The 26,532-nt window shown below is 37.9% G+C and overlaps 1 protein-coding gene across 1 annotated transcript in view; it reads right to left on the minus strand.

The window, feature by feature from the left end:
- LOC306991359 (uncharacterized protein) overlaps window positions 1-26,157 on the minus strand; it is a 28,052-nt gene extending 1,895 nt beyond the window's left edge. Inside the window, exons 1-10 of the mRNA XM_079599093.1 lie at window positions 23,317-26,157; window positions 22,002-22,063; window positions 21,710-21,822; window positions 21,329-21,577; window positions 18,249-18,484; window positions 16,683-16,960; window positions 15,110-15,271; window positions 10,729-10,769; window positions 9,738-10,085; window positions 1,359-3,787 (exon numbers count right to left, since the gene is read on the minus strand). Coding sequence (XP_079455219.1) covers window positions 1,359-3,787; window positions 9,738-10,085; window positions 10,729-10,769; window positions 15,110-15,271; window positions 16,683-16,960; window positions 18,249-18,484; window positions 21,329-21,577; window positions 21,710-21,822; window positions 22,002-22,063; window positions 23,317-25,791 — 6,393 coding nt within the window. The 5' untranslated portion in view covers window positions 25,792-26,157. The remainder of the gene's footprint in view (window positions 1-1,358; window positions 3,788-9,737; window positions 10,086-10,728; window positions 10,770-15,109; window positions 15,272-16,682; window positions 16,961-18,248; window positions 18,485-21,328; window positions 21,578-21,709; window positions 21,823-22,001; window positions 22,064-23,316) is intronic.
- Window positions 26,158-26,532: the final 375 nt, after the last annotated feature.

The raw sequence follows: 26,532 nt of genomic DNA on the forward strand, positions 1-26,532 counted from the left end.
AATAGAAGGAAACACAATGAATCCAACAGTCAAGACTGCAGAACATAATGTTTACATTTCACATTTGGCAAAGCAACTTGCATTGCATTCAAAGATCTACATTTTATAAGTTTGTGCACTTCCTGGAAATCAAACATTGCCATTGCTAGTTTGAGCTACAGGAATTCAGAACATCATGCATTTCTCTAGCTCTTGAATAGTTTTTTTTTTTATGTTATAGTAACATGGAGCATTAGGTTTGTGTGGAACCTAAAAGTGTGGAAAATTCTCACTGTCAGTGCCTCAGTCTTTCTTTACTTCACAGCTCCATCACTGCATGTCACTCGTTCTCCCACTCACATCCAAATTTAGACACATACTGATGCGTTTATATAACAACTTTATGTATAATAAATATAAAAAAACAGATCTGTTTTGTTGCTGTTTATCGTTTACAGTGCTTTTTACACTTTTTACACTTTAACAAACAGGCCCAAAGTCATTTTTAGTGGATGTTTGAAGTCATGTTTACACTTGTAATCACTAAGGCTTCAAAATGTGCCTTAGTGATTTTGAACAATATTAGTTTATTAATTTGAACCCTATGGTAATATTTGCATGTGGGTCAAAAATTACCCCAAAAATGATTTCAATGAAATGATTGTACTATATTTTAGTTTGATAACGTTTTTTATTTACCATTTTGGGGTTTGTGGTACTAAACCATATTCATGCAGTACTTATAATCCATTTATTCACTTTTTGAGCATGGACCTGAAAATGAAATTAGAAATTTTCGTCGATCTTGAATGCTTTGGAGCACAGACTTAAAGATTGGTCTGTTTTTAAAGAAGACACTTGGCAGATTATTGCTGAAGTTTAAAAAGGTGAACTTAAAAAAGTCCAAATAAATATATATTCCAAATTTGAGTTTGAGATCTCCAAAAAATGAGCTTTCAGTACGAATTTGTTTGTGCGCAGAACCCAATAGATGAAAGTCATCTATCATTAATTTCCAATGGGATTATTTTTGAGCGCAACCAATACAAGTGTGACTATTTATTCAGGACAATTTAACCTTTTCGAATCATGTCCATGTTTTTTTTTTTTTTTTTTTTCTGTTCACACAGCAAATGCCAAAACCTTTACCAAGTTTCGTACCACTCTGATGAAGTAAAATAATTCAAAAAAACAAAACATTAAATGTTTCCGTCAAAAATGACAGAACAGCACCAGAGGGTTAAATGTTTTGCTTAAAAAGTGTCCTTGAGCTATATTTATTTAAAATAAATGCACTTGGCTTGATGTTAATGCAGACTTTTTTATGTGTTCATTACTTTTTGGGGTCACTGTATATGCATGTATAGTGGTTCCAGTACCTGTAGAGTGGAAGACCTTGATGCACTGGTCTCAGTCAGCGCAGCACTTCCTGGGATACTTGACACAATAAACCCTGTTCCGTTAGGAAGGGGCTGCCGCACCACCACGTTCCCTTTTCTAGTCTCTGCCAGAAACAGACTGTACCAGTAGGCATCACTTGAGATGAGAGTAGAGTCAGCGATGGTTGAGGAGTTCCTCTGGCTGAGGATGCTGTTCCTACCCTGGGGAGCCGCTTGTGAGGGCTTCGGCTCCTGACATTTCAGCACGATGATCACCAGGATGGTGATGAGCAGCATAAACAACACCGACCCCAAACCGATCAGCAAGTACAGGTTTAGATCGGTGATCAGGTCGTATTCGAGAGGCACCTCTGTGGTTTCGGTTAAATGCGTGACCACTTGGTCCACTGTGGAGATCTTGATGGTCACCGTGGCGGACCGAGGCGGTTCCCCGTTGTCTCTGGCTATGATGACCAGGTGTTGATCTTTGGGGTCTCTGTAACTGAACATCCGCGTGGTTCGTATCTCGCCGTTGTACTGATCGAGGCTGAATAGTGGTGTGTCTGTGATCTGCAGGAACTGATATGTTATGCGAGAGTTCTGCATGGAGTCGGCGTCCAACGCGATGACCTTGGTGACCAGGGATCCTTTATCGCTCGACCTTGGGATTTTTTGCTCTATGACAGTGCCCTGCGGGCGCCAGGGAGAAACTATGAGGGGCGTGTTGTCGTTTTGGTCCAGGATGATGATGTGTACGGTCACATTACTGCTGAGAGGAGGGAGCCCAGAATCTCTCGCTTCAATGTGAAACAGAAACTCCTTCTCCCTTTCGTAGTCGAACGTGCGTAAAGCGTAGAGGTTGCCGTTTTCAGGATTGATGGAAAACAGCATGGACACTGAGGTGTTGGCTATCTCCTTTTCTATGATGAAGTAAACCAGATACTGATTTTCATGCAGGTCGGGGTCATGAGCGGTTAGAGAGGCTAGCAACGCTCCGGGTTCGTTGTTTTCCATCAGATGAATGGTATAGAGGGTTTGAGGAAACATTGGGCCGTTATCATTGACATCTTGAATTGTAACACTGATCGTTTCGTTGTCGGTCAGGGGAGGGCTTCCTCTGTCGGTCACGAGAAGAGTGATGTCATAACTGTGGACGCGCTCACGGTCAAGTGATTCGGTGACCGTTAACGCAAAAAAGTCTTCCGATGACTTATTAAGTGCAAAAGGTAACATCTCAGCATTGTGGATGGAGAGGACAACTTTGCCATTGTCTCCAGAGTCCCTGTCGCTCACGCTGATGACGGCGATCACCGTTCCTACAGGGTCGTTTTCTTTAATCAGACTCTGTGAAGATTTTATCGTAATCTCAGGATGGTTGTCGTTTAGATCGGTGATGAACACTAATATTTTACACTGACCTGAAAGCGGATTCACTGCCTTGTCCTTGGCTTCAACGTACATCTCAAAACTCTTCACTTCTTCAAAATCGATCACGTCTTTTACTCTTATTTCTCCACTGCTAGGATCCAAAGAGAACTTTTCTTGTGTTTTCTCAGATGTGTATAAAGTGAAAGAGTATATGACGTCCGCATTGACACCCTCGTCCAAATCGGTGGCATTCAGCTGCATAATCAGCGTCCCTATAGGTGCATTCTCAATGAGGTCAACCGAGTACACTTGTCGATCAAACTGAGGGGCGTTGTCGTTGATGTCCAGCACTTGAATGATAATGCTGGCCGTGCCTGACCGCGCAGGTATGCCACCGTCCACAGCGGTGAGGGTTAGTGTGTGGACGGCCTGTTTTTCTCTGTCCAAACTAGCTTTTAGCACCAGGTCGACATATTTAGTCCCGTCACTTCCAGTCTGGATTTCAATGGTAAACTCGTTACTTTCACTCAGGTAATAGGTCTCGATCGAGTTCTCTCCAACATCTGCATCCACCGCGTTTGTTAAAGAAAATCTCTCTCCAGGTGTTGCTGATTCCGAAACATCGAGCGGTATTCTCTCCCGTCTAAACTGAGGCGCGTTGTCATTTATGTCCATAATTTCCAATTCGATATTAAATATGCGTATTGGATTCTCGATTATCACATCCATCTTGAGGAAACAGAACGATGATGTTTTGGCCGGGCATAAATACTCCCGGTCAATTTTTTCAGCTATAAACAGTTCTCCGGTGTCGTTATTTATTTCTAGGTATTTCTTGCTATGAATATAATCCAGCTTTACCTTTCGTTCCAACAGGCTGTGCGCGTCGAGGCCCAAATCCGAGGCGATATTTGCGATCACGGAGCCCACTGGCATTTCTTCGGGGATGGAGTATCTTGTCACAGCCGAGGCGAGACTCCACAGCGCGGAGAGGACTGCGAAACCGAGACGCCATCTCCTCCTTAGATCCATTGCAGAGCGCACGTCAATGCTTTCGCTGTCTTTCGCAAGAATTATAGCAATGTTTTCGAAAACGAATGGAGGTTAGCGGGTATTTGGAAAGCATCTTAAAAGCATCCAGCAGAGCATCGCCATATAGCGCCGTGCCGTGGATCCCGCCCGCTGATCAGATTCATCTGAGCTTCACTGCTGCTCTGACAGTCTCTGTCCAACAGCATTGTGAAAGCAAAGCATGGGTTATGCTCGCTGAAAGTGAATAGCATTAGTGCAGCGACATCGTGTGAAGATACACGTTTACATAGAAAAAATATATATTTTAGGAAAATGGAAAAAATATGAAAATTCTTTTGACTTTAGCTTTCTGGAAGTCTTATTAAAGCTAGCAGATATAATGTACAGTTTGTCTACAAATGTTGAAAGTAACAACAACAAAAAAAAAAATATATATATATAAGGTACTAATATTTATTTTCCTCGACAAATTAAGACTGTTGGGCGTCATCAAACGAGAAGCAAGTTCAGCACCACGGACATATATGGCAAGCCGTTTTAGCTTAAATTGTACCCAGCATTACTCGTCGTAATTTCATTTTTACTAGTAAGAATTCAATTGTAGAGCTCTCCAATTCAATTCTTACTAGTAACAATTACAATTAGAGATCTCTCAAATTCAATTATTACTAGTAAAAATTACAATTAGAGAGCTCTACAATTAAATTCTTACTAGTAACAATTAAAATTAGAGAGCTCTACAATTCAATTATTACTAGTAAGAATGCAATTACAGAGCTCTCTAATTGAATTTTTACTAGTAAAAAAACGAATTAAAGATATGTATAATTGCAGAGCTCTGTAATTGAATTAAAGAGCTCTGCAATTGCATTCTTACTAGTAAGAATTTAATTAGAGAGCTCTCTAATTGTAATTGTTACTAGTAATAATTGAATTGTAGAGCTCTTTAATTGTAATTGTTACTAGTAAGAATTGAATTAAAGAGCTCTGCAATTGCATTCTTACTAGTAACAATTCAATTAGAGAGCTCTCTAATTTAATTGAAGACCTCTACAATTGCATTCTTACTAGTAATAATTGAATTGTAGAGCTCTTTAATTGTAATTGATACTAGTAAGAATTGAATTCAAGAGCTCTGCAATTGCATTCTTACTAGAAACAACTCAATTGCAGAGGTCTTTAATTCAATTAGAGAGCTCTCTATTTCAATTGTTACTAGTAAGAATTACAATTAGAGAGCTCTCCAATTAAATTCTTACTAGTAACCACTCAATTGCAGAGCTTTTAAATTCAATTATTACTAGTAACAACTCAATTGCAGAGCTCTTTAATTAAATTGTTACTAATTGTAAATTGTAATAATTACAATTAGAGAGCTCTCGAAATAAATTCTTACTAGTAACAATTCAGTTAGAGAGCTCTACAATAGCTATTCCTACTAGTAACAGTTGAATTAGAGAGCTCACTATTCAGTGCCATCTCATTATGATAATAGTGCCTCATGTTTATTCATCTGGCAGGTATAAATAGGCAGGCGGGAAAAATTGGCGCACAGACATTATCAAAATGGACGAAGTACAAGGTGGCGACGGAACACAGCAGGCTGCATTATCTGCATTTGATCGCGTTTTAAGCGCAGTTTCGCGTGTTCGACAAGAGTTGCAGCAGTCAGGAGGTGACACTAATATTTTGTCATCTACAAGACAGTTGTTTCGCAGATCCCGAAGTGGAGGTAAAATTCGATGCAACAACACTAACAAAAAAACGTCATGGTTCCCTCAGTGCTGTCTAAACTGTAGGAACATGATTCATTCATATGTTTTCAACTAGGATCAGGCTCCCGCTTTTCTATAGGCCATTGGCTATATTGGCTAAAGCATTAGTGGTGTATTACATTTCAATCTGTACACTTAAAGTTAGTAACTTAGGCCTACTGTCAAAATTGATGGATGATCGAAACTTCTGATTTTGTTTAGATCAGCCAGAAACATTATTAACGTTACATCTTATTTATGAATGTTATCAATCCTAGAATATGTAAGGAATAATTGACTCCAGGCCGTTGAATTATTAGAAAAGTAATGCACACCCGGGCCGTTAACGTTACACCTCGGGTGTGCACTGCATTATTTTTCTAATAATTCAACGGCCATGTCGTCAATTATTCCCCTTATACTACAGTTACCACACCTTGAAATATTGTTCAGATGATGTATTTCAAGTATGTAGGCATCTAACGTTAAACCCATGCTCCGTTGCTAATTCCAAAACGTAATTTTAGAGTTAGTAACGGAAGTTTGAGCCACTGATAGCTGGGAACACACTTAACCACTAGAAACATTCTCTGACTGTGAATGCAGCAGATTTTAAACACCGCTGTGAACACAGACTGAACGCGCTGAAAACGCGTGCATGATCAGTCACGTAAGTAACGTTATGATCAAATTACATTCATATAACCGGCCTTACAGTAAGTGTGTCCCCGGCTTTGAGAAAGAGAGAGAGAGAGAGAGAGAGAGAGAGAGAGAGAGAGAGAGAGAGAGAGAAGCATGTGCGTCAATATTATTATTTATTTATTTATTAATTCAATTCGTTTTAATTAATTCGTTCATTCTTTTTTTTCCTATTAGTGAATGTAGACTATAGCCTAATACGTGAAACACAAAGCCCTTTTAACAAGTAGGCTATAGGCCTATCAATAATTATTTATTGGTTGACTGCAATAATTAAATAATTGGTTTGATTTTGAATTAATATGGATTATCTGTAATGTAACGTTAGATAGCACACGTCTATGTCTGGTTGAGTTTATATCTATTTATATAGTACTATCTCTGTAATCTGCTCCACCCATACTTTTCTGAATATTACCATTCTTAAGTTGTATTACATTTCGTTGTGTCTGGTTGTATTCTGCTGTATGCCCCGTAATATACATAATTATCCTTTACTGTACTTTTACTGTTCATTGTAAAAAGTCCTTGAGCCCTGGAAAGGCGCTATATAAATAAAACGTATTATGTCGTCCGCGTGTGTCCATCTCTTTGCATTCAAACAACAATGTACTTTATAATTAACCATTTTGATAAAGGATGTTATAAATCTCTTTAATTCAATGAGATTATCAGAGGAGTGAGGTTGCACAGCGACTGATGGCTGCCCGTTACATTTGCAGATTTAAGGTTGATGATGACAGGTGCCTATGTGATTGAATGAGACGAGAGATGACAGAAGTTTTGCAGTTTATGATATGTCCAGATAACTTGCATGTCCAGGGTGTGGGCGGTCTGGTTGCTACTTAAGTTTAATTTTTAATTGAAGATACTGTATGGTTGTGTGCTTTATTAAAATTATTCATGGTGGTGTAATGAAATATTTGTTTGTGGTTAATTTTTATGTTGTGTAGGTCAGCCTGCTGGAAGAAGGGTGAGGCCGACATGGCATGTGAGTATTTTTCTGCTTCCAGGACCTGACATCTTCAGACTACCTTCAGCCAGTGAATGTGCTCAACAATCACAAAATGGATTAGGTAACTTTAATTATTACTACTTGCTTGTTGTATGGTTTTGTAGCAATATATGCCTGGAGCAATCTGTTTACCTTTACGTATTTATGTATAATATTTGAGCTGTAGCCTTTAAATTACTTTTTAATAATGTGACTTTAAATGTCCAATTTAATGTTTCCTCAGACATACTCCTAAACTGTCAGTATTTATAAATTCAAGAGGATTGACTAGTGGGTTGGTTTAGCATTCTTTTTCATGAATGTTCTTTTTTTCAATAGGGAGGCCGCTTCATGAAACACAGCAAAATCAGTTCTCCAAAGTGAATCTAAATTGGAGTCTATCTGAATTTAATCAATACATTTGCCAGAGTTACCCACAAGTAAGCCTAAATTTGGTAGGCTTTGAGTTGGCCAGGGCAGACAGATGCAAGAAACTCCAAAAAATTCAAGTTGCCTCTGTTAGGGAGCTGAAGGTAGCCATTGGTAAAAGTAGACTGTATATCATACCTTTGGCTGAGGTATATCAGGTATGTCAAGCAAGTTGTGTTGGAACTGTAGTCTCTTAACATGTGATTTGCTCCTATGAACGGTCCAATATTGGCAATGTTTCTTTAGGAATTGGGATCTGATGACATTGCATCTTCAGAGCAAATTGAAGAAACAAGACAACACGCATGCATCACTGAGGTAACTAAAATACATTTATTTATAATTAATAAGCAGTTGACAAGGTGATTTTAATAACATTAGTTATTTAAAAAAAAGTTAAGTACTCCTTTCTAAACTGAATTTATTTTTAGACCATTGAGGAACGTAGGGGTATTTGCGAGCAACAGGATATTGAATACAACGCATCATTATTGGCAGACAGAGAAAAGGTATGATTTTACATGGTACATTCAAATAAATTAATTTAAAAGAACGCATTATCAACTAAATTTCCTACATTAGGAGATGAGACGGCAACATTTACAGGCCCTGGAAGAAAGACGCCTAAAGGTAACCGTTTCCTAGAACCGTTTTCTTTGTAATTCAGTCTTAAACTTTAATTCTTAAAGCTGTAAAATATAATAATTGATTTGTTGAAGGCAATCGCCGAAAGACGACAGAGGATGGTATTGTTCCCAGAGCCTTCTGATGGTGTGCCTCTTCGGTTAAAATTCCCAAATGGACTTATGAAAACCAGAAAATTTATGATGTCGGAATCAATTCAGGTAATGTGTCAAGTATGATGTTTTGTTTGTGGTACTTAAACATCTCTGAAAAATTCACCAATCTGACATTGAAATTACATAAAACTACTGATTTCAGCACATTTTTAGAAGAGTTCAAAGACTTACTATTAGAGGTGATCCCCCTGTCCTTCTCACAACCTGTTCAATCCTCAGCACCCATCCATTTATTAAAAAGTTGACAATATTACTGTTTTTGTAATATTACAATATTACTTCAAAAACTATCCATTTTGATTTCATGGTAATATCTTTTTTTTCTTTCTATTTAAATTTTATTTTCCCCCAGACATTGTTTGATTTTGTGGGGCAAGAAGACTCATCCACTGAACATTTTAACATAAGAGAAGTCACATCAGGCATCCCGATTCACAGTAATGTCCTGTCAGGATCAATTGAGGACCATAACATAATGGGTTTCTCAACTCTCTATGTTCAATGGACTCCCGCAGTTGAGGAAGAGGTACAGTGTTTGATTTGTTTTATTTTATTTGCAGTGTCTTTATCATTGATTGAACAAATAATTCACATATGAATCATATTATATCGTGATTCTATCTTCTGCCGATTTGAATAAATTCACAAACTTCTAAAATCGATGTTCTAAATGTTCCAAATGGGGTGATGTTGGCTCAAAGAAGGTGAAAGTCACTCGCGAGGGCAGCCTTGCACAATAGAGCAGTGCATAGGTTTGTAACTGAAGCTGACTTGACGACAACAACAGTATCCATTTAATTTAACGATTATAAAAAAAGCCTTAATGTTTAGTTACGAGCGTTTCTTGCGATCATGCTTGTGTACAGGTACTTTTTACACAAAGCGCATTCAACGTGGATTTGCAAGCGGTTTTCTGTGGTAATGAACAAATACCTGCCTATAAAAGCAAATTAACACATCCTTGAAATTTCTGTGAGGCTAAAGTACTAAATATTGAGAATGCATGAACGCCTATATTATACATTTCTTATAATACGAACGTCCACTGATCGGATTCAGCTGATAATCACTTTTTTTTTATTCTAAATGCCAACTTGATGCTTGCATAAACCGATCATAAACTGAACAATTACATTTTAAATGGGTAAATCTTCTCTGAGAAGCACAGCAAAAATAGACTGTGTGAAACGGACCCTTAACTGTTTTGATGTTGTCATTTCTTTGTGTATTGTAAACTAGCCTTTACCTTCTATTACCCATCACCAGGTACCATCGGAGTTGCAGATGGACTACACCATTGCACCTCCATGCACGTCTGCCCCTTCACCTCCACGCACGTCTGCCCCTTCACCTCCACGCACGTCTGCCCCTTCACCTCCACGCACATCTGCCCCTTCACCTCCACGCACATCTGCCCCTTCACCTCCACGCACATCTGCCCCTTCACCTCCACGCACGTCTGCCCCTTCACATTCTCTCTCACCTCTACGCATGTCAATTTCCTCGCCTACCCATACACACCTGCATGCACAGTGGTCTCCTGGACCTTCACCTCCTGGATCTCCTGGCATCTCAGGTTCTCGCTGGTCTCCTACACCTCCAAACTGGTCCCCTTTATCCATTCCCTCTGAAACATTTGAGGAAGATGATTCTGTGTATGAAACATTTGAGGAAGCTGATTCTCTGTATGTGTTTCATGACATTGGCTTTTGTAGTAGTGCTACAACATTTTATGTCATTGCTGAATTTTTTTTCTTTTTTCTTTACAGGGCTAATCTGCAGGCCATTTTAATGAAGCTGGTTAGCAAAGTGGATTTCAATAGATGTCCCACCAGCAATCAAATAAATGTGTGCAGAGAACATATTTTAAATGGAAGCATGCAAGCATTTAAACGACGCCGTTTTGACCCAAGTGGAAAATTAGACATTATTTTCGTTGACAAGGAGGGTGTGTCTGAGGGGGCTGTAGATGAAGGAGGTCCTTCCAGGGAATATTTCCGATTATTAATGAAGGCAATACAGCACGCTAAAATCTTTGAGGGGCCTGAACAATGTAGGCAGTTAACGCTTGATACACATGGTAAGTAAGTATTTAAAACATCTGTTACTAGGGCTGTAGGATATTGGAAAGCTGACATTTATTGCTATTATGTTTATTGTGATTTTATATATTTTGCGATAAGAACTTCATGAGATGACTTGAATAGCTCTATTTGTAAAGAATGAATAATTCTAGAACAATTGGGATGAATGTTAAAACACGAAGACATAAGCAACTGCGATTACAAGGATACCTTCTGAGACTGGCTTTTTGACATTTGTGTGCATGTCCGTTCTGGCACAAATAGACGCAAAAGAGAACACTTTCACTGTGTTATGATGGTCAGACTCTGCAATTGGTCCATAAAGATAAACAATCCCTGTATTAGACATCGCACATCCTGTAATGTGACTATTGCGGATATGCACATCGCTGTATGTAACCAATAAGGTACGACAGGCTGTGCTGTATCGTGAATAAGATGACTTATTCACGATACAGCCCTAGCCTCGAGTACCTTAATGCTTTTATAATACGGTTACCACACAATACAAATATTAAAGCCGAAAAATATCTATCTATGGAACTTTCATAAAGTAAAACACTAAAAAGCTTTCCTTCCGCTGGAACAAATAGTCCCTGACCTTGAACCGCAACAGAAGTTACATACATTATTTCACCAATAGATGTCTTTATGAGTGAGTCAGTCAGTAGATATGTTTATACTGTCATATTGGGGTCTCACTTAGGAGCCCAATTACATCTGAGTAGTAAAGAAATGGCGTGTGGAATTTGCTTGGCAAGCCACTCCCCCAGACAAATGGGGACGCCAAGTGAGACACCATTATGTCAGTATCGTGACGTCAAACATTACTGACAGAAAGGGAACTTTTAATTGATTAACTTTTTATCTAAAAATATGCACATTTTGTTTTGTTTTCAGCTCTTGACACCAGGCTATATGCATTAATTGGCACAATGATTTCAGTGTGTGTCATCCATGGTGGTGTTGGCCCACACTTTTTTTCCAAGCGACTGTTCCTGCAGCTTTGTGGGAAAAAAACAGAACCTGCGGTCTTTGATGAAGTTGGAGACCACTCCTTCAAAGAAAAACTACTCAAGGTAATCTTTTAAGACCATAATCTCACAGACAACTTTTATTTTAAAACATCCAAAAAGTCAGCTGTTTTAGTGACTGCTTGTTTTAGATAAAGGAGGCAGAGACCGTAGAATTGGCAAACAATGCCATAAGTGAGGCAGAGGACAGCCTGAGCATAATGGGAGCTCTTCGAACTGTCAGATCGTTGCAAGAAAGAGATTTCTTGGTCCAGTCGGCCTTGGGTTTCTACACTGATGGACGTACTCGTGCTGCATTAGCACAGTAAGTGATTACCCCCTAATATCAAGTAGGGCTGGGCGATATGACGATATTATCGTATATCGACGATGTCTCCCAAGCAGAGGTGGAAAGTCCAGGTTCAGAAAGTAAAAGTTTAAGTCCTCCTCAGTATTTTGTTCCAATCACCTGGATTTGCTAATTAGCACAGTTTTTTAGCCAGGAGATAGAACTAATTAGTGAAATCAGCTGACTGAGTTCATGGGTGGAATAAACATATGGCAGGACTTTTACTTTCTGACCCCTGGACTTTCCACCTCTGCTCCCAAGTATCGCGATGTCGATTATAACATTCGTTTCTAGACGATAATCGTCGATATAAAAAAAATGACAGCCTTTCACATAGCCCTATAGATATAGGCCTACATATTTATTCACATGCAATAATATGAAATATTTTTTATAGTTAGGATTAGCATTAGGAATAGAAAATCGATTCTTCTTGATAGAATTCTTGATAGAAAGTGCAAGACGAAAGAACACTTCTGCACGCGCGATGTGTTCTGAGCTGCGCACTCAAACAACGAGCCGCCTCTCACATAATGCACGGACACATACACACAGAATTATCTCTCACAATTATCCTTAGTTAATTTATAGAATCAAATAAACATGAATAAACATCAGAAGAATAGTTGTTTCAACCACAGAAAGACGTCAGTAGCCTACACACCTTTTTTCAAGTTCAAATATCCCCGTAAACACAGTCGATTTTGTCTTCGGTGGAGAAAGAAAAATACTCTCTGCCACCATTAATGATCAAAAAACAAAGGAAAAAGAAAATAACTCACTGAACTTTTGTAACTTTAACTAACATTTTATATGCCCGTTTTTCGGTGCTGACTGCTCACGGCAACATGTCTGTGTAGCCGAGACCTTATGCGTTCCCGGTCATACATTATCCTTACTTTCATAATTTTGTTAAACATTTTTTTCTGGATTTCTTGATCTTTAAATTATGTTTATTTTATTCATAGGCTATGCTATTCGTTTTTATACAATTTTGTTCTGCAGACGAAAAAAAAATATTGCAAAAGGATGAAGAAATTTTGTTGGCAGCTCCGTTACAGGGTATTGGAAGCGTTATAGCCTACTTTGCTTTAAATAAAAATAAATAACACAAGAAAACAATATCCATAACTTTTAATGCCTTTTGTCTCTAAATAAATAAAGCTCATTTTTATTTCGTAAACACCTTGCTATAACATCAACATGCATTCACCATTACAATCACCAAATTGTCTTCTGTTCAGTTCAGTTATATTTAATATTTCTCCTCGCGAAACGAAATCGGTTTCAAACACGCGATAGAACAGTGTGGAAATGATTAGCAACACTAACATAACAGCAAAGCTAATGTTTTATGCTTGTTTAAGCTCAAACTAACCAAAGTAAAATCTTTAACGTTTCAATCATTCAATTAAACTAATTAAATCGCAGGCTATCATTAGATAAAGTGCAGCCAAACTCAACATGTCTTTTTAACGGTGTATGTCGGTAGCGTTGTCTCCGGCGGGGCGTGTTGGGGGCGGGGCTTGGGTAGACGATATTATCGGATATCGCGATATTTTTTAAGGCGATTATCGATAAAATATTTTTTACATATCGCCCAGCCCTAATATCAAGTATGCTGACTTTTACGCAAGTAGTGTTAGGGGCCTCAGCACTAGGGATAGTTATTACTTTTAAGTTATTAAGCAATATCTCATGTAGTTTTATTTATTTATTTGTGTTTTATATACTGTCAGCTAGGAGGTGCTCTAGGCATATGTTATCTTTGATTTTAGTTTTCCCTGAAGAGATATAGATCTTTAGGAACAGGATTGGACACCCCTTGTTTAAAGGGTTAATATTGTGAATTCCATATTTTTCCCCTAATCTGCTTGTTTTATAGGTTTGAGGATGGGTTACAAACCTTGGGTCTGCTTGAGGAAATCAAGAGTCAGCCTTGTGTTTTTGAAAACCTTTTTATTAACCTTGAAAAGCCACTTCAGGCAAAAGATTTGTCGTCTTTGTTTGAAGTGTGTTTTTCACCAGTCGGAAGCAACAGACGGCAACAAGAGAACCAGACCATCTGCTTCTGGAGAGACTGGCTTATAGATGTTGAAGGTATGTATCACATTAGAATATGTGCAAAAATAGAAAAACATTACTTTCAATTGTAATATTTCACAATATTATTATCATTTATTTATTTTTGATTTTAAAAAAATGCAGCTGGTGAACATGAGACCTCTTTCAAAAATATTAATGTTTCCAAAGTTTTGACCGGTATAATACAGTTTGTTCTTGTTCTTGAACCTCATTGGCTGAGAGCCTTTTCCTTATTGTCAGTGTCTGGGACAGTTTCACTGTTTGTCACTCCACTTGCGGTGACTGTCATGGTGGTCAAGGAAATCCACCAAATAAAAAATACTACTGTTACTGTGTCACGGAATGTAGTTTTTAAGAATTTAGTAGTTTAGTTTGTCTTTCGACCCATTACATTTCATGGGTAGGGTAGGGTTTGACCTATCTAAACCTTGAATATAAGACGAACCTGTGTTTTCAGATGTATTTCTACGAAAAAAAAACATTGTCTTATATTCGGAACAATACAGTATTATTGCTTCATTGTTTATTGATTTCTATACGTACATGCTTAGTACTGCTCAAAAGTTTGGAAACATTACTATTTTTGATGTTTCTGAAAGAAGTCTCTTATGCTCATCAAGCCTTCATTTATTTGATAAATAATACAGAATAAAAAAGTAATATTGTTTTCTATTTGAATATACTTTCAAATATAATTTATTTCTGTGATGCAAAGCTGAATTTTCTTGAGCCATTATTAGTTTTCGGTGTCACATGATCCTTCAGAAATCATTGTAATATGATGATTTATCAATGTTGGAAAATGGTGACGCTATGGAGTGACGCGAAGTCAGGTGTGAATTCCATGTTCAGGAAAAACTATGGAAACCTGGCTATTGACTATTAGTTTTTATTTTTTAAGTTTTAGTCTTTAAAAATAGTTATTTTAACTGAAGTACTGATCCAAGAAAACGAATTATTTTAGTAAATGTTGCCTTGGCAACTAGCTGAAATAAAATATATAAATAAAAATGATGTATTTATATATTTTCAGTTTACATACATTTGATTCCAATTAATGTAAATGTTTTTTATGGTTTACATTCATTTTACCGTAATATCCATGATTCAGTCTTTTTGACAATATATTTTTTTTTTTGTTTACCTTGTTTGTAGAAGGAGAATGCAGTCCTCTAACAATGGAGATGGTCCTTGAATTTGCTTCAGGAGCATCAACCGTGCCTCCACTTGGGTTTTCTCAACCTCCCCAAATCCAGTTTCTCCATGGAACTTCAGACTACAAACGAATATATCCTGAGGCCAATACCTGTTTAATAATACTCAGACTGCCACTTCACAACAGCTATGATGACTTCAAAACATACATGACTGACGGAATACTGCAGGCTCCAACCTTTGGGATTCCGTAAGACGTGACTCATTTTTAGTGTGCCATAAAAGGATCAAATTGTGGTGTTTGGAGACAAATTTTAAGTGACACACTGATTAAGTTATCTATAGCTTCTAGACCTGTTGTATTCTGTTCGGTTCTTGCAGTTTAGAAGTGGATATCACTCAAATTACATTTAAGCTCTTCCAAACATTGGAAAGCGCTCTTCTTGCTGTGTAAATTCATGATAAATGCTAGAGTAGGAAAGAGCTGTTTTAGCCCACCTCCCTTTCTTGTCCATCGGTCCCTGTGTGACTTTGCCCTTTCTCTATCAGGACAAATCCCTTCACTCATCAGATGGCATATAGCCTAACGCATCGATTTGGCTCTTAACAAGCTTTTCCTCTAAAGCATGGCTTTCGTGCAGGGTCAACATGTGGCTATGTGGGGGATATACTGATATGACCGTATATACTGAAGTATGTTCTACAATGAGATTATCCAGGCTATTAAAGTGTATCGTAATTTATGTACATGTTGAAATTTTAAATTACAAATACAAACTTGTCCTATGTACATCTTGAAATTTTAAATTACAAATACAAACTTGTTCTATAGCTCATCTAAACTGCCAGATGAGAAAGTGACCACCTGAGTCAAGTTTTTGTATTGCCTTGAATCCAAGACCAGAAGTAAGATCCACATCAACATATTTAATTCATTTACATATCAAATTGAGAAATTACAAGGAAATTACATCGGGAAATGGAGCAGCGTTGACAGCCACCATCCTAAACGTTAAATGCTTTGTCTTGTAAGGGATCGTAGTTAAAGCCATTAACCACCATTTCGGCAAACTCATTCAACTTCTGAGTATCATCACTGTGGTGTCCTGTCCATTTGGTAGTAAATGACATTGAGGTGTATTCATCATTGAATTTACAAATACAAATTACGTTCATGTAAACCAGTCCAACATACAGTAGGCTGCAAAACTGAGTTTTTTTGGAGTTACATAGTTTCTTTTTAATGTAATTCATGAGATGTCAATGAGCATAAATTGAATAGGTCTGTCATGGTGTCATTTGCTAACCACATAAGTGAATGAATTACTACAGCATTTCATTTTTTTTTTTTTAATTATGGTTGAATGGTCTAGTTAAACATATTTTTAACCTAATCTTGTAAGAATCGGGAAATTTCTCTGCAGCAAGTCATATATTTTTCCTTCAGGTCAGTAATTCTTGTCAGTGTATCTTTAAGTATTTGCCATTGACTGTGATGCAAGTTAATTTGTGGTTGAGTAACCACTACAGCTCTTTCAAGGTCATCCTGATTAACTTCCAACTGAGTTAGCTGGACTCCATATTGCCCCAGCATGGTCTCCAGTTCTTCATCGTATGGGTCTCTGCTGAAAACATTGTTAATGGCTGTTGTGTCCTGTTGACGGTTCGCAACCATGCCTTCCATCCATATCTGGTTGGGTGTACGATTTGATTCAGTACGTAGCCTGTGACTGTTCCATGCTGCTCTGAAAGTGTCCAATCGTTCCTGAATGACTGGCAGGTAAACTTGTTGTACAGAAAATCTGTGTATGTCATTGTCTGGATCCAGAATTTGTTCATCCTCAAAGGAATAAAACAGGTGGTAGAAGTATTGAATTACCTGGGTAAAAACATCTCTCCAGAGCCTTTCGATACGCTGGTTGTGCACTGATCTTCCAGTGATGTGATTCCTCCGTTCATCACCATAAATCAAATTCATAAGCAAAGCAACCTGAGTGTTTTCTCCACCACAGTCAGACCTCACTCTGGATGGAAGTCCATACTGAAATGTTGCTCCAACAAAACTGGCCAACACTGTCAAAGCAGTGTTATCAAGGTTTGCTCTTAGGTAAGTGATGACCCGTGAGTGTCCATCGATCCCTCCGTGTGTCACTATTCCCCATCTGTGTACATAAATTAAATTCAATTTAGCAACCCTTTTTGAACATCAGTTAATGTTTTCACATTTTTAAAAATAATAATTGTGAAAAAGTCCCTTGATTATCTTCAGTGTAAAATGATGGATCTCAAAGTCAATCATGAATCTGCAGGACCTGGAGAATTTGTGTACAGTAGGCAGTTTTACTGCTTAGGTTAAATAAGAGACTAGTAAACAACTATCAAAGAATGTGACAATATCCAGGTAACAACAGAATATTAAGAATCAAAAGTATGAACTTTAGAACGATTTTATAAATCCAGCAATTTTGTCTTGAGTATACGGATGAAAACCTTGTTATGTGAAATAGCTTATTCGGGGCACTAAAAAAAAAATTATTTTTAATTTTGTAAAAAATTATAACATTTTGCACATTCTGCAAAGTGAGAGATAGTGAATGTACAATGCATTTAAGTGCACAGACAAAATGTTTCAATTAATACCTTATAAGGCGCATGTGCCCATCTATGTGCCAAAGACTGTTTGGAAGCGGGACAAAGTATGTCCGTCTTGCAACAGCACAGCTCCACCGTTCAGCTGCTGCTGCTGGGTTAATTTTACTGAGCATTTCGCGGACACGTTGTCTTTGTACATGTATCCCCTCAGCTGACAGGTATCCTTGCATCATCTGTTTTGAAACAGAAACTTGTGAAACGAGTGCTTGTTCATGGTTGATTAGAAACAATGCTGCCACACATTTATATTAACAAGCCGAGTAAAAATCTGCAAATGAGATTGAGTCCAAACTATGTACAGGTGCAAATACACTTTTTTAAGCCTGGAAATTTCTCATATGCACTTAATTTTACTTAATACACACATTATTTAAATAAAAAAAAATGGTAGGAAAGTAAAAGTATGTACAGGGCTACAAAATGTTTGACCAACATTGCTCAGTGTGTGTGTGTGTGTGTGCCTAGATATACTATACCTCATAACCTGATTTGGGATACTGTTGATGAAGCCTTCGTACACACTGCTCTAGATCAGCATCATCAACTTGGGTAAATCGGTCCCTCATTCGTATTCCCAGGGCACGGAGTTTGTGGTACATGTAGGAGGTTGAGCATCCAAGCATCCTTGCCATGGCCTTGGCTTTGAACCCCTGCTTAAGCAACAGCTGCAGTTGTTCTCTGGTCACGTCTAAGCTTGGTCTACCCCTTGAACCTATTGCATAAAGTACAACAAAACAATCAGAATTTTTCCTTGATTAGTCCTTCACAAAACAGAATTGAACATGTGACGAAACACTGTATTTAACCCTTGTGTGGTGGGAGTATAGTGTGTGGTCATTGAAAATTTGTTCTGATATATATTCTTCACAGAAAATGAGTCAAGGCCAATGAGTCTAAGTTTGAAAAAATAATTAACGTTAAATGTACCATTTTTCTTTTGATAAAAAATTTTAACGGATCCAACAGACCCGAACATCATACAAGGGTTAATGTTTATTTACCATGTTGGATGTCATCTAGCAATTTAAAAATACATAATCTAAAGTATAATATAGTATATAGTGTGTGTATGTTGACCGATGTAGACATACCTGTTCGTATGAGCGGGGCGTGCGTGGTGGGGACTTGCTGATGCCTCGTTGTGATGGCTGTCCGTAATACCCTTAGGCTGTCAAGGAGATCACTGTATTTCTCCAAATCATCATGGCTTATTCTCTGTACATTGTTAAGCAACGAGTCGATCACCCTTAAATCATAAAGCGTGCAGTTCCCACGAATAAAATTTCTTTTAATAGATAAAATCTTTCTTCTGACTGCATTAATCACGGATAACGCTTCCATTTGTTCTCTGTTTAATGAAAGGGGCGCGGCACCGGATAAATGCGCGCCCTGAAACAAAAAAACAACATCAAAAGTGACCGCGCATGACTGCGTTTAACTCCAGCTTTGGATCATTTTGTTACGGATTATGAACAACCTAAGGTTGTACATGATTTGTTATATTCTGGGATTACCATGTTTGTAAAGTTGAAGCATTAAAAAAAACTACTAAGATAACTTTTTTAAACAGTTATTTCATTGTGTACACGTTTTCATTTGTGTAATTAGTATTATTATTATTATTATTTTATCCAACAGCTCAACCATTTATACAGGCCTATCGAATGGTGCGTAAAACAAATACAATGAAAAAAACGAAATAACAAATCTCCATTGCGAATTCCAAGTGATTAAGTGCTGAGGCCATTACATTTCCAACCCATTCCAAGGTATCAGCCAGTAGTGGGCACTCGTGCAACACAAGCAATGACACATCCGAGAGAACAAAATGGAAGGAAGTTAAGTCATTAAAAGAACCTTTATACGGTCTATGGAAAGAACACAGGTTATATACCAGAAATATATGTTTTTCAATTAAAAACATGGTTGAAGATGTTGGCTCCTATCCCTCAGTCGTCGTCATAACAGTAGCCTAATATGAATGCAATTTGTTTTATCTAACCACGCCTAACAGGGCTTTTATTTTGAAAAGTATGAAATGGGTGCAATCTGTTTTGCATCTAATGAATACAAGTTTTTACTAGTAATAATTGCATTAAAGAGCTCTCCAATTGTAATTGTTACTAGTAAGAATTGAATTGTAGAGCTCTCTAATTCAGTTTTTACTAGTAATAATTACAATCTAATTAAATTACAGAGCTCTGCAATTGCATTATTACTAGTAACAATTCAATTAGAGAGCTCTCTAATGCAGTTATTACTAGTAAAAACTGATTTAGAGAGCTCTCTAATTAAATTCTTACTAGTAATAATGCAATTGCAGAGCTCTGTAATTTAATTAAAGAGCTCTCTAATGCAATTATTACCAGTAATAATTTAATTGTAGAGCTCTGAATTGTAATTTTTACTAGTAATAATTGAATTATAGAGCTCTCTAATTGTAATTGCTACTAGTAAGAATTGAATTGTAGAGCTCTCTAATTGAATTCTTACTAGTAAGTATGCAATTGCAGAGCTCTGTAATTCAATTACAGAGCTCTGCAATTACATTATTATTAGTAGGAATTGAATTGTAGAGCTCTCTAATTGTAATTTTTACTAGTAAGAATTGAATTAGAGAGCTCTCTGATTGTAATTGCTACTAGTAAGAATTGAATTGGAGAGCTCTACAATTGAATTCTTACTAGTAAAAATGCAATTACGACGAGTAATGCTGGGTACAATTTAAGCTAAAACGGCTTGCCATAGACATATCCATCTCGTGACTTGGTTCCGCTGATAAGCCAAGCAAAATAAAAGCATGTTTAGGGCGGAAAATTAACAACAACAACAATACAAATTCATGTCAATACTCACTTATTACTGTAATGAACACTTTTTTTTTTAAACTTACAGAGGTGTAGATAGATCTCATATTCCACACAGGCTGCTATAATTAATTGTAATTATATAACTAAATTGTAACGATGTAATGCACCTAATCATTAACAATTACAGGTGTGTCATTTATAAAGAAGCAATACATCTATTCAAGCCATTTGTAGATTAATGCCATTGTGTAAACTAACCATGCCATGTTGTTCTATAAATTCAAGCTCTACATATTTTGCTACTGTACCTGTACTTTTTCCTGTAAAAGATTATACAAGAAATGCACAGTTTTATACCAATGTGCTGTTTCTGGTCATTTTGGCTTAGCAAGGACCACAATGAGGAAGACAAAATAGCAATATTAAATCAATTCTAATGATATTCTTTATTCAGTACATTGTGGAAACAAAAGAAATATCATTTTGGAAAATATAATTTGAATTCTCACCAATATGGGTGATTACAATTAAAGCAACCATCTGTTTAATGCTTTCAGAAAGTTTCTGAATACTGAAGATATCAGGAAAACAATACAAAAAAAAAGAAAGAAAGAAGTAATTTAAGTGCTGTCTTGCTGTGAAAGTTACGAAGGCAAATTATACAGCACATATAATCCGAGTGAAATATATACATCTTATATACAGGAAGTAACATGAAAAATACAAATGGAAAAATCATTTGAAAAAATCATTGGTTATTATTGCGTCCTCTTGGCGGTTATTGTTCGGCTTTTTCTTTTTGCCAAAAGTTGAGAATGAGTTGTAGACTTCAATCTCCCCATTGTTTGCCAGCTTGAGTGTACAGAGTGTTGATGGCGTTCCGGGAATGTAAACATTATGTTGATAGTCTGGTGAGGGTTGAATTGAATCCGGTTGGTTGTAACGTGTCCATGAGCGGTTTGGATAGCCCCCAACTTTAGGTGAGGTCTTATACTCTGTTTTAAATGACAAGGAAAAGTTCAATTCGATTAAATAACAAGGAAGCCATACATAAAATAAAGCTGGTCTTTTTGAGCATGCCTTTTAACTGAATATATTTTTAGGGATGACAAATATAATGATTTTACCATGCATGTGATTTCCCCAGGTCCAGTACTGTGGAACAGATGTGTAAGCATAGTTGTCCGAGTCCTGAATCAGTCTGCGCTGCAGAGTCCTACCTGTGTTTATTGGAGTATGGCTAGAAAAACAAAAACATGGACACGTCAGATGCTTTGTGCGTGCATGCATGTGTGTGTGAGAGAGAGAGAGAGAGAGAGAGAGAGAGAGAGAGAGAGAGAGAGAGAGAGAGAGAGAGAGAGAGAGAGAGAGAGAGAGAGAGAGAGAGAGAGAGAGAAAATCAGCTTATACTTGAATCACCTTTTGTATGTATAATTGAGCTGGTTCTTAGTCAGTGTTTGGTCTTTGTTTCCCTGTTTGAGCTGCAAAGAAAAGAAAAGAAAGAGTTGAAATATTTACTCCACGCACTTACACATGAGAGGCACACTAATGTACTACAAGCACAATGTCTGTGCCAAGAAGAGGAAAGACCTCAGGACACATCAAAAACAGTCACTAAAGCACTAAGTGACTTTACTAATTCATCGCCTTGTTGCTGTATACCTAAAATTTGCAGCCGTGACAAAAATGCATTTGTTTATTTATTTATTTATGAAATGTGCATTAAGAATTGTAAGGTCTAGTTCACAGAAAAACAATGAATATCCAGTATAGCTCAAAGGTGGAATAAACAATACACCATTGTTTGCTCAATAGTTAATTTCAGTGCTATTCTGCAAATGTATAATAATAATAATAATTATGTATTTTATTTTATTTTGTAATGATAGTTTTATTGTTATTATTTCATTATTATAATTGCCAATTATGATATTATAGTATATATTCTATTATATTGTTGTAATATGTTATATATATATTTTTTTATATAATACTCAACATAAAGCTCAACATAGGAACAGGAGAGAGCTGTCAGTCAATAAATGTGAAAACAAAATTATTAATTTATTATAAATGAATTATTTTTAAAAGTAACTCAGATGTTTTGTTGTAAATGTAAAAAGAATGTGTTATTTTATAGCTACTTGAAACAGTAATTGATTATGTAACTCACGTTACTTGTATACATTATTCCAACACTGTTGTTGTTGTTGTTGTTGTTGTTGTTGTTGTTAGTATAGTCCTGCGTGTACTTGCATTGGCATGTCCAAATATTAGCGATTAATCGCATCCAGAAAAAAAAGTTTGTGTTTACATAATATATGTGCATGTACTGTGTATAATTATTTTGTATATAAAGACACACACACATGTATGTATTTAAGAAATATTTGCATGTATATACTGTGTATATACTTTATATAAATATAAATATTCTATATATAAATAAATAAAACATTCTTAAATATATACATGCACGTGTGTGTGTCTTTATATAATTATACAAAATAATTATACACAGTACACACATATATATTATGTAAACACAAACTTTTATTTTGGATGCGGTTGCACAGCACCAATTTGTAATTAAATTACAATTTACATTCTATTGTTTACATTTTATGATGTAATCTCCAGCCAATTTCTGGGCTGATCAAAGAAAAACAAGTAATTAAAGTCTCCATCTAGTGGACAAACTTATATTTTTGTTGTTGTTGTTGTTGATTATTACCTCGTTTGGAGAGGTCATCCCATTCCTTGTACCAAGACTGTGGCTGGTTGGGCTCCAGGTCAAAGTTTTATTTTCCATTTCCTTGATGTTATTTCGAGAAGATGTTCCCATCGGGCTACAAGGCTTGAGGAACATGAAGTCACTTTTAGATGACTCTGGAGTTAAACACATTTTATAGCAGTAGTTTTGACCAATTGGGTGGTTCGCGTTTACTTCCACGCAGTGCGTTGGTCCCTTTGATCCCGGTGATATGTGAATGTTCAAGTTGGACTTTTTAATGACGTCACATGAGGGGTCCTTAGAATGAAACCCACAGCACGAATTTCTGTCCTTGTGTCCCTTAATTGTAGCCAGGACAATAATAGCCACGAGAAAAGTGAATGAAACCGCGCCCAGAGACACGATTAAATACAGCGTGAGGTTTGACCTGTACTGAGGGCTGAGCGAGAGGTCACCAAAGTCAGGCAAGGATTCTGGCACGCTGTCAACAACTGACAACATGATGGAGGCCGTGGCCGAGAGGGGAGGATGACCGTTGTCCTTGACCAAAACCACTAGCCTCTGCCTCCTGGGGTCGATGTCCATCAGCCGGCGGATTGTCCTGATCTCCCCAGTGTACAACGCAACGCTGAACAAACTGAGATCTGTAGCTTGAAGGACTTCATAAAAAAGACGCGAGTTTTGCCCGGCATCCGCGTCCATGGCGGTGATTTTAGCCACAAGGTATCCGGCATCAGCATTTCTAGGGACAACTACAACCGCTGCGGTGTCATTCTCGGGCATTGGGGATACGATTATTGGAGGATTGTCATTTTGATCCAAAACAAACACGTTCACTGTTACGTTAGCGCGGAGAGGCGGAAAACCAGCATCTTCGGCTTGAACCACGATCTGAAAGTTTCTGAGCTGCTCGTGGTCGAAAGAACGCAGTGCGTAAATGTTGCCGTTATCTGAATTGATGGACACGTAGGTGGACACTGGCATTCCATGGATGTCGTTTTCTTGAATGGAGTAGGATAAGTACGAATTCTGATCCGCGTCTGCGTCTTGTGCGGTGATGGTGCAAATCGAGGCTCCTGGCGCGTTGTTTTCGGTCAGGTAGACCGTGTAGGAGGGCTGTCTGAAACGCGGCGCGTTGTCGTTTATGTCAGACACTTGCACTAAAATAGTTTTCCTGGTAAAAAGAGGAGGCGAGCCCATATCACGCGCCGTGAGGGTGATGTTATACTCTGAAATGGTCTCTCTGTCCAGATAATCACACGTAACCAAAGTGTAGTAGTTTTTAAAAGAGGAGTGCAGCTGAAAGGGAACGTGATGAGGAATTTCACAATCAACATTTCCGTTTTCCCCAGAGTCTTTATCCATAACGCTAATGACTGCTATCACTGTGCCAGGGGGCGCATCCTCTTGGACAGGCGTAGATACTGATGTAAGAATCACTTCTGGAAGATTGTCGTTGACGTCTATGATGTTAACCATAACTTTGCAGTGCACTGCCACCGCAGACGGTCCCTTGTCTTTGGCTTGTACATAAATCTCGTGCATTCGTGCCTTTTCATAATCAATAAGACCTTTTACTTTGATTTCTCCAGTGCGGGAATCCACGCTGAACAGCTCGCGCACTCTCATTGGAGCGTGGCCGCTGAAAGAGTATGTGATCTCTCCATTGGGTCCTTCATCGATATCAGTGGCGTTTAGTTTTATCACGACTGTGCCTCGCGGTGCGTTTTCAGCCAGCTTCACTTTGTAAAAGTTCTGATCGAACACAGGCGCGTTATCGTTGGCATCCAGTACCGTTATGTTTATTTGCGCAGTGCCCGACCTCTCTGGAGAGCCTCCATCCACCGCTGTAATAACCATCAAGTGTGTCTTCTGCTGCTCACGGTCCAGCGGACTTTCAAGGATCAGTTCTGCGAATTTACTGCCGTCACTACGCGTCTGGACGTCCAGGACGAAGTGTTCGTTTACGCTCAGCAAATACGAGCGCATAGAGTTCTCACCGACGTCCAGGTCCTGCGCGCTTTCCAGTGGGAAGCGCGATCCAGGCGCGGCGGATTCGGATATATCCAGGTTAAATTCACTCCATGGAAAGACTGGAGAGTTGTCGTTAACATCAAATATTTCAACTTCGACCCTATACAATTCTAATGGGTTTTCGATCACAACCTGAAGATGGAATGAACAATATGGATTTTGTTCGCACAACTCTTCTCGATCAATTCTTTCATTGACAAATAAAACCCCGTTTTCTAAATTCACCTCTAAATATTGCCGTTTTGCACCTGAGACTATTCTAAATCGGCGGACTGAGAGTTTGTTTGTGTCTAATCCCAGATCCTCCGCAATATTTCCAACAAAAGCCCCGTGCTCCAGTTCTTCTGGGATCGTGTAACGAATCTGTGCCAGAACTACATCCATCACAGACGCGATGAGCGCCAGGCAGGTTACCTGCCATGTCCATATCCACAGCTCCATTTAAATATAGTCTCCTTCCTGTGCGCCTTCAAACGAACGACCAAACAAAACACTCATAGCTAAAGCTTTAAAATGGTAGACAAAAATCCACACAAACGCACAGTAACATTTCGTGAGAGAATGAGCACGCTAATGACAATGAGGTGGTAAGTCCCTGAACCTCGTACTTTAGCGCTGGGGAGCGCGCCTTTGGCCAATGGCACGTGCGCAAGAGTGAGAGAGCGTGTTTGGATGAGGGAGACAGAAGGGGAGGAGGTGAACACTAAACACTATACTTTATTGTGTCTTCATTTTCAATACATTTCTTTTTTCATTCTGTTAAAATTCGAAGCATTTCACAATTGGGGTTTGTTTGTCTCCCACCGCCATTACGTTAAAAAAAAAAAAATGTATAATTTCAAGACACTGTATATATGAGTCGGCTTATAATATTATTCCCATTTTCCTGTTATTGATTGTTACATTCGTTTTACAGAATGGTGCCCATATTTTTTATATATATAATTGGGTCATTGATTCAGTGCCTTTTGTGTCCCCAGTAAAGATCACGATCTTACTTAAAATGTTGAACAATATACATTTTAAACCTGTCTAACGGTCCCTACACACCGGACGCGAATAGCGCGTCAGGCGCGAGTGATTTCAATGTTAAGTCAATGCAAAGACGCGTGTAACAATTATAATCAAGATTTTTGCTAGTGCCTCAATTTATTGTCCACCCTGTTATTTTTGACTACTGTC

This window comes from Phoxinus phoxinus (genome assembly GCF_949152265.1).
Source record: "Phoxinus phoxinus genome assembly, chromosome: 23".
Lineage (NCBI taxonomy): Eukaryota > Metazoa > Chordata > Actinopteri > Cypriniformes > Leuciscidae > Phoxinus > Phoxinus phoxinus.